Here is a 9,148-nt window from a genome sequence, read left to right as displayed (position 1 = left end):
CGCTCAGCAAACCCACCTTCCTGCACCTGCACCTGGCTCTGCCTGGGCCTCAGTTGCCCATCTATGCCCAGAGGCACTGTGGCCCTGACCCCATGGGTAACTCCATGCCCTTGTGGCACGAGGCACCAGCTACATTCACGCTGTCACCCCAGCACCCTCTCCTCCCGCCTCTGGGATGTGGGGCTCCCTCCCCCACCTCTCTTTTTGCGGATAAGGAAACGGAGGCTCCCCTGGGGATCCTGCCCTTCCCGCTGGGCTCCAGGGCCCTGACTGGGTCTCTTCCCCTCCCCGCGTCTGTGCAGGGCAGCAGCAGTGATGACACGGAGCTGCGGTACTCGTCCCAATACGAGGAGCGCCTGGACCCCTTCTCCTCCTTCAGCAAGAGGGTTCGTCAGCCCGGCCTGGGCAGGGGAGGGGAGGGGGTAGCCCAGGGGTCCCCCAGTCACCTGGCCCCCATCCACGAGCACCCGGCCTTCCCTGGCTCCCTTCCACCCGCCCTCGTCTGGGCACTCTCAGCCAGCCTCACTGGCCAGCGCTGCACACCCTGGCCCCGCCAGGCCAGGAGTCCCCCCCAAGGACAGCCACCACGATGCTTGGGTGCAGTGTGGCCCCAGGGCCACTCAGGAACACCTGCCAATGGCTACCTGAGGGCGTGTGGCAGTGACCAGGTTAATGTGGAGTGCATCTGGGGAGCAGGTGGACAAGAAGAGCCAGTTACAGCTCCCAGAGTCAGGAGATCCATGGTGGGACCACCCCCCTGCAACTTCCCTCCCCCACCCAGGCTGCAGAAGCTCTGCCCATGGAGAACTGTCCCGTGGGCAGAATGGGCAGCTGCAGAGGCGGGGAGGGGGCTCCTCACAGATGTCAGGGGAGCCCAGAATGTCACGCTGAGTAGACTGTGCACCCAGGGAGGCCCCTGGCAGCACCCTGTGGGGTCTGCAAGAACAGCGAGGCAGAGTGGCCTGTGGCTGGCCAGGCCCCACTCTCTGCCACAAGCCAGGGCCTGTGAGGTCTTTTGGGGTCCTTTCCTTACTGTCTCTCCCTGTGCAGGAGCGGCAGAGGAAGTACCTGAGCCTGAGTCCCTGGGACAAGGCCACCCTCAGCATGGTAAGTCCCTGCCCCTCCCCACCCCTCCACGCACTGGCCTGAGCCTCTGTCTCCAGGCACCGCTTCACCCGCCCTGCAGCCCAGGCTGGAAGAGCCACCTGCCCTGCCAAGCGTGGCTGTGTGATCTGGGACAGTCTCTCCCCTTCCCGGACAACTCCTCCGATAGCGTGACTCACAGCAGTAGGTTCTGAACTGGGCTGCAGGGATACCATTCCTCAGAATTCCTGCAGCCTAGAGTCAGGCGTGGTGGCCCATGCCTGTCATCCCAGCACTTTGGGAGGTGGGAGGGTCATTTGAGCCCAGGAGTTCGAGACCAGCCTGGGCAACACAGTAAGACCCTATCTCTACAAAAAATAAAATTAGCTAGGCGCTGTGGTGGGCACCTGTAATCCAGCCACTCAGGAGGCTGAAGCAGGAGGATCACTTGAGCAGAGGAAGTGAAGGCCACAGTGAGCCATGACCACTACACTCCAGCCTGGGCAACCGTGTCTCAAAAAAATTTATTTTAAAAAATTCCAGCCAGGTGTGGTAGCATACGCCTGTAATCCTAGCACTTTGGGAGGCCGAGGTGGGTGGATCACCTGAGGTCAGGAGTTCAAGACCAGCCTGGCCATCAGGGTGAAACCCCATCTTTATATTTAAAAAAAAAAAAAAAAAGAAAGAATTCCAGTGACCAGGCGTGGTGGGTCACACCTGTAATCTCAGTACTTCGGGAGGCTGAGACAGGCAGATCACCTGAGGTCAGATGTTCCAAGGCCAGCCTGACCAACATGGTGAAACCCCATCTCTACTAAAAATACAAAAATTAACCGGGCATGGTGGCGCATGCCTGTAATCCCAGCTACTTGGGAGGCTGAGGCAGCAGAATCGCTTGAACCTGGGAGGTGGAGGTTGCAGTGAGCTGAGATCACGTCATTGCCTGGGTGACAAGAGCAAGATTCTATCTCAAAAAAAAAAAAAGAATTCCAGCAGCCTGTGTCCCTCATCCATAAGGGTGGAATGGGAGCCCCAGCTTCCTACCCCTTCCCTCCCCTTGCCACCCTAGGGCTCTCTCTGTGAAGCCCAGGCAGCCCTGCAGGGGTGGGTGAGGCCGGCCCCATCCCCACTCACCCTTTGTTTGCCCCCAGGGGCGTCTGGTTCTCTCCAACAAGATGGCTCGCACCATCGGCTTCTTCTACACGCTGTTCTTGCACTGCTTGGTCTTCCTGGTGAGTGTGCACGTGGGCGGACCAGGGGTACATTCTGCACCCCACCCCCAACCTCCAGGGCAGCAGGGGCCTGTTATGGTGGTCTGGCCCCTGGGCCTACCCCAAGCTGCACCCCCAGCTCCAGGCCACGCCTCTCCCCTTCAGGGGCCTTGGCCCACCCAGGGGATGAGGAAGACCCACCCCATTGGACCCTGGGGCACTAGCCAGGCTGCTCCATGGAAGAGGCCGGGCTGATTGCATCTGGGCCCGGTCCCAGATGGGCTTCGTGGGGAGAAGGGATGGGGTGGGAGGGGAGCAGGTGGAGTTTCCTTAAACTCCACCAAGGGACAGTCGTGAGGGCTGCACAGAGCAGGGGTGTCTTGAACTGACCTCCTCAGCTGCAGAGGAGCATTCTAGCTAGCGGACAGGGGCCAACGTGTCTGCCAAGGTAGGGGAGAAGAGGAGGGGAAGCTGTGTCTCTGAAGGACCCAGCCTTGGGGACTCCTGTCCCCAGCACAGTCAGAATGGTCCCTGCAGGGCTAACCTGGGCTCCAGCTCTGACCCCGGGGCCCAGCAGGTCCTGGCCCTTCCAGGGGTTGGCCCACAATATTAGGGGCAGTACCTTTGTGTCTGGGCCCATCTGCCCATCTGCAGAACAGGTGGGCACAGGAGCGTCTCTAAGGCCAACCCATCCTGGAGCCTGGGGCTCGTGAACCTTTTATGTCCCAGGCCAGGCCCAGGGGCTGTGGGTGGGCTGCGGGAGTGACCTTGAGGCGAACTCACTGTGTCTCCGCCTGGCCAGGTGCTCTACAAGCTGGCTTGGAGCGAGAGTGTGGAGAGGGACTGTACCACCTTCTGCGCCAAGAAGTGAGGACCCCTGCCTGGGCACCCCCAGCCCCAAAGCGAGCCCCCAGCACCCCCTGCGACACCCCCAAGTTCCTGCCTCATATCCCCCTTCCTTAGCCCTCCATCACAGCCCCCTATTCTGGTCCTCCCCCTGCCCCCGCTCCCAGTGTCCACTACACCCCCCCAGGCCTACCCCATCACACGGTACAGAACCTCCTTCCCCAAAACACACACTCGGCCTCAGCAAAGGTTCTCGTGTCCCCCAGGTTCGCCGACCACCTGCACAAGTTCCACGAGAATGACAACGGGGCGGCGGCTGGTGACTTGTGGCAGTGACACCCGGAGCCTCCCCAGTGACAGTGACGGCTGCACCCCCACCCCAACTGCTCAGTGCTTCCAATCACTTAGACTCCCCTGAAGAATCCCCCATGGAAACTGCTCTTATCTGCTGTCCAGCAGCTGCCAGAGGCCCCAGGTCCCCTCGGCTCCCCTTGAAAGAATGTCCAGAGAGCCAGCCCCCAGTGCCCGGCCAGGCAGAGCCACAGAAACCCTCTCAGCCGCCACCTCAGGCTAGAGCTCTGCCCGGAGCCTGACCTCTAGCCCTGGTGGCAGAGGTCCCTCAACTGCGAGGCTGATTGGGTGACCACCGATTCCAGCTATGGTTAATCCAACTTGGGCCTGTCTGCACTGCGACCCTCTTGTGTCCCCCTAAGATCCCTCCCAAAACCCTTAAGAGGTAGAAGTCACTTTCTTCCAGGAAAGCAGCCTTTGAGTCCAGCACCCCCAGCCTGCCTTTGCCACCGGCCCCACCCTGCAGAGTATATGAGGTTTGACAGCATCTGCCTCCTCCCCCACTGCACCCCAAGAGAGAGAGCCCCAGCCAGCGGAACAGTTTCTATCACCCCCTCCCTGCCCCCAGACCCATGTGATGTCTGCTTTCTTCTTTAGCAATATATTCTGGTTTCTAGGTAAGGAAGGGTCTCTAGCGACCCCTGAGCCCCAGTCTCTTGAGACCCATGGACTGGTCTGAGGGATCCGAGCGTGTCCTGGCCAATCAGAACTGGCTGTGGGCCACCCTAGCGCAGCCACCTCTCAGGGCCACTGGTAGACCTTCCTAAGTTAGATTTGCAGTTGCATATTTAGCTTTGCACATTTGAAATAAACCATGATTGCAGCCACCCTGGTGCCCTGTGCTCTGAGACGCTGGGGGGACAGGAGGCTGGTGGCGACACCTGCAGTGCCACCTCTGGGAGCTGGGGCTGGCCTCACTGTGGGGCACGCAGGACATCCCTCCCCCTCTTCTCATCTCCAGGAATTCCATGAGTACGTTCAGAGCTCTGCTGAAAAAAAGATCCAGTGTCTGAGTGCTTTTGAGCTGACACCACCATCAAAAAGGGAAACTCATTCCTTTATTCAAAAACCACCTGGGCCCGGTGTAGTGGCTCACGCTTGTAATCCCAGCACTTTGGGAGGCCGAGGCAGGCGGATCACTGGAGATCAGGAGTTCGTGACCATCCTGGCCAACACGGTGAAACCCCCTCTCCTTAAAAATACAAAAATTAGTTGGACGTGGTGGTGCACGCCTGTAATCCCAGCTACTCGGGAGGGTGAGGCAGGAGAAACGTTTGAACCCAGGAGGTGGAGGTTGCAGTGAGCCGAGATCTCACCACTGCACTCCATCCTGAGTGACAGAGTGAGACTCCATCTCAAAAACAAAAACAAAAACAAAAAAACCACCTGTCGGGCCGTGGGTGGGTGTGTGATGTGTCTTGGTCCACGTCAGTTCCTGGGGAATCTTTGCTCCCCTTTCCCATGGGCCGCCACTTGCCAGGGGCTGCAGAGCCCAGGCCCCACCAGTTCCCCTGAGCACAAGCCTCGCATGGGAGCCCCCCTGAGCCACAGGTTCTGGGCCACCTTACCTCCAGCCCAGCCCCAGATGGAGAAGTGTATCCTCTGGGTCTGGAGTGGGTGCATTAACCCATTCATCGTCCAGGTGGCCTACAAGGCTGGCTGTAAACCCAGGTCCCCCACTGCAGCCCACCACGCCAGAGCCCCCTGTGCTACCTCTGTCTCCATTTTACTTTTTATTTGTTTATTTATTTTTGAGACGGAGCCTCACTCTGTTGCCAAGCTGGAGTGCAGTGGCATGATCTTGGCTGACTAAACCTCCACCTCCCAGGTTCAAGTGATTCTTCTGCCTCAGCCTCCCGAGTAGCTGGGACTACAGGCGCCCACCACACCCAGCTAGTTTTTGTATTTTTAGTAGAGATGGGGTTTCACCATGTTGGCCAGGATGGCCTCTATCTCAACCTAGTGATCACCTGCCTCGGCCTCCCAAAGTTCAGGGATTACAGGCGTGAGCCACTGTGCCCGGCCCTCTGTCTTCATTTTAGTTCTGAACAGTCTAACGCGTGTGTATCCAGGGGCCTTTCTTTGGGGTCCCCCTCCCAGCACCCCTCATCATCTCCCCCATCAGGACTTCCTCCAAGCCCCTCCAAGCCTCCTGCCCTCAGGGACCCTGGATGGGCCTGTCCTCCCCGACCCTCGTTCCTATCCCCAGCTAAGTGACGGCCACTCTTGGCCAACCACGCCCCCTCCACCCCCACAGCCACTTCCACATCTCCATCAGTTCCTCCTTCTGGGTCCGAGGCTCTTTGCTGCCAGCCCTCCTCACTTCCTCTTCCCTGGGGATGGATCCGAGCTATTGTTCTAACCATGGCTTCCCATCCCAGGACCCTCCCTGGCCGTGGTCATCCCAGCAGTGGAGTCCGGCCCACTACTCTGAACCAGGTTAGTGTGCTGCAGGTCAGGCTTTCCCCTCGCCCGGGAGGGTGGTCACCACAACCAGGGCGTATATGGAGCCTCCCTCTTTCCCACTCTTGGGCACCCCCTCCTGCCTCTTCCCAGCCTCATTCATAGGTGTCCTGGTTTCCAGCCAGGCGTCCAGGCCCGTGTGCAGCTCCCATGAAGGGCTTGCCCACTGCCGAAACTTTCATTAAAGTGTCTGCTGGCCTGGTCCTTTGGAGGGAACAGAGGGGAGGTGTGGGGCAGGAAAGGTGCCTGCCTGGCTTCCGTGCCCCCATGGAGGGCAGCATCGGGGTTTTGGGCAGCAGGTGAGGGCTCTGTGTCCTCCACCTTCACCTCTGGAAACCCCACTCTTTCCATCCCTAAGAAGGGGATAAAAACCCTTGTCTGTCCAGCCTCCTGGGAAATTAGTTGTGAAATGGCTTTGGGAAAGGTCAGAGGTCAGTATGGGCTCAGGAGGTCGACAGATGGAGGCAGCTCCAGCTGACAAGGAGACCAGGACAGAACCTCCAGAGGTGGGGACAGTGGACAAGGAGGGAGATGAGGGGAGAAGACACCCAGGGGTCCCCCCTTGCTATCTGCAGAGATGAGAGTCATCTCTGAGCGGCCCCTTTCCCTTTCCTCTGCCCCCACTGAAGCCCGCCCTCCCCTCTCGGACCCCTTCCAGGCCTGCTGAGCCCCTGTACCTCTTTCAGGAAGTCTCTCGGAGCCTCCCCACCGCACCCCCAGCATCAAGGGTCAGGCCACAAGGTGCCGCAAAGCCCAGCAGGACTGTTTCTTAGCCCGACTTGTCTCTGCCCTAATGCGGCAAGTTCTGGAGCCAGGCAGGGTTGAGCTAGCTGCCAGGGCTGTCGTTCCTCATCCCCCTCTATGACCTCTGACACCTCTCCGGGTGGCATCAGGCCCCCATCACAGCGAAGGTCGGATGGTGGGGACACCGCGCTCTGGGGGTCTGCCCCCTTCCTGTGGCCCCGGGGCGATTTCCTGCACCCGGTGGGCTGGAGGGAGGGGGCCCTCGGGATTTATGGGAACCAGACGTTGACTTCCCCCGTTGCGACATCCAGGCCTCCTCGAGGCTCCCATTGTCCCCGCTGCGGAGGGTCTGGCCATAGCCGCGGCTCCCGCGAAGCATCCGTCACCGAGGATGCTTCGTGGCGTCCGTGCCCCATACACCCGTCACGCGGGACATTCCCCCGGCCCCACGCGCCGCGCTCCCGGGGCCACCACCGCGGGCTCGACAGGTCGCCTCCACGCAGAGGAGGGGGATTTCCGCGCCAGGCCTGGGGCCGGCTCGGCAACACGGGGACCCCCACCCAGATGGGGCGACTCAGGGCGGGCTCCTAGCCCCTCGCCCTAGGGCCGGGCAGTTTCCGCACCGCCGCCGTGAGGAGCCGGCGAGCGCTGACCACCGGCGCTACTCCGGCTCTGCGGAGGGCGCGGGGCGCGGCGGGGGCAGGGCCTGAGCGGCGCGAGGGAAACGGGCGGGGCGGGGCTCGCGGAGGGGCGGGGCATTGAGGCGCGGTGGGCGGGCGGGGGCGGGGCCGGGAGTCGCGAGGGGGCGGGGGGCTCGCCGCGGGGGCGGAGTGGGGGGGGTGCGAGGGGGCGGGCGGGGCGGGGCTCGCGGCGGGGGCGGGGCCTGGAGGCGCGCGCCTTGCGGGCAGGGGGCGCGCCGCGCGGGGCTGGACTCGGAGCGCGCGGAGCTCCGCAGCTGGAGAGCCGCGAGGGGGACGCGCCGGGATCTCAAGGAGCGCACAAGCCTTCGAGACGGTGGACGAGACAGGGAGCAGCCGCCGCCGTTGCCGCCTCCCTCCCGGAGGGAGCCCAGTCCGCCGCGGGCCATGAGCCACCGGGCCTGGGGAGCCTGGCCGCGGTCCGGGCAGCGCTCCGCTGGCCCCCCGGCCCGCCCGGCCACAGCTGCGCGCCTGTAGGTATGGCCTCCTGGTCCCCAGTTCCTGTTCCCTGGTCCGTCTCCCGGGACCCCCGCCTGTCCCCTGGGGCGTGCGCTTTGTGCGCACCGCTGCACCGGGGAGGGCGGCCGCAAGCGACCCGGTCCGCGCGTGTCGTCTTTGTGTGCGCGGGTGGGAGGGACGAGGGCGCGCGAGGGAGGAGACGCGCCCCCGGCTGGGATCGCCTCCCTGATCCCATCACGGGCGGGGCGGGGAGCCGCTGGAGGGGCCGAGCTGCCTCCGGAGCAGCTGCGCCCCCGCCCCCTGCTAGGGCCGGGGTCGGGTGGTGGGGCAAGCGCACCCGGGCCCTTAGAGGAGGGGTCTCTGACTAGGGGAGGGGCGCCCAGATCTCTTCCTGACGCTGGGAGCGCTGGGAGGGGGCGTCAACCTAGAATGAGGGAGAGAGCCACGGGGTAGGATCGGGAACGACCCCCTCCAGGCCACAACCTCCGGGCAGGCACGCCCTCCCTCTGGCCCAGGCCCCCCCTTCTTGCTCCGCCCACCCGGGGAGCTCCCCGGCAGCCTCCGGTCGCTGGGAGGATCGTGGAGGGTCCCCAGGCGGCCGGCGCCTTTAAGAAGGGGCGGGTTCGTGCCCTCCATTCAGGCCCTTGGGCCTCGGCCATTGATGAACCTGTGGGCAGCGCGGGCCGGAACCGCGCCAGCCCAGCAGGCTGAGGCCAGGCAGAGGCAGGGACGCATCCCGGCCCCCCGCATCCCCTAAGTGGAGGCTTTGAGGGAGGGAAGTCTGCAGTGACTAGGGCCTCAGGAGCCTCGCAGGGCAGACCGGGCAGCCCCAACCGAGACCCCGAACACGAATAAGCCAGGATCTACTTGCACAAGCTAAGGGCATCAGGGTCGCTGTTCAGCTGGTGCAAGGGAGAGCCTCAGGCTAGGCTGTCAGACCTGGGTGGAGCCCTACCAATGCCCTCGAGCCAACATTACCTACCCTGTAAAATGATGGTGCTGCCTGCCTTCTGGCTAAGGGACAGGCAGGAGTTGCATCTCAGAGGCAGGTCCCTGGAGCTCCTCTGGGAGGACATGGGGCAGGGGGTGTGGTTTCCCCAAGAGGTTTTGACTGCCTCTTGAGTTGAGCACCCCCCTACTCTGCCCCACCTTGAACTCTCCCAATCCTTTCCCTCCTGGCCTCCCCACTCCATGCAGGAAGAAGCTGGGAGAGTGACCTAGAACTTTTCAGTTCCAGGAACTCTGGAGAGGTCTGGCTGTGGCAGTGGTGGCACTACTTTTAGGCTAGTGTAG

At 62.5% G+C, this 9,148-nt stretch overlaps 1 protein-coding gene across 4 annotated transcripts in view; it reads left to right on the top strand.

Moving 5' to 3' along the window:
• The first annotated feature begins 5,739 nt into the window (after positions 1-5,739).
• SH2B2 (SH2B adaptor protein 2) overlaps positions 5,740-9,148 on the top strand; it is a 37,156-nt gene continuing 33,747 nt past the window's right edge. For 2 of the 4 annotated variants that reach the window (XM_017533513.2, XM_017533512.2), the window contains exon 1: positions 5,740-5,930. In XM_017533513.2, coding sequence (XP_017389002.1) covers positions 5,831-5,930 — 100 coding nt within the window. In that variant the 5' untranslated portion in view covers positions 5,740-5,830. Of the gene's footprint in view, positions 5,931-7,614; positions 7,874-9,148 lie in introns of those variants that run through there. The other 2 variants (XM_037740275.1, XM_017533514.2) reach the window with 2 other exon arrangements.

This window comes from Cebus imitator, unplaced genomic scaffold, assembly GCF_001604975.1.
Source record: "Cebus imitator isolate Cc_AM_T3 unplaced genomic scaffold, Cebus_imitator-1.0 Scaffold82, whole genome shotgun sequence".
NCBI lineage: Eukaryota > Metazoa > Chordata > Mammalia > Primates > Cebidae > Cebus > Cebus imitator.
This window is presented reverse-complemented; position numbering and strand designations above follow the sequence as displayed.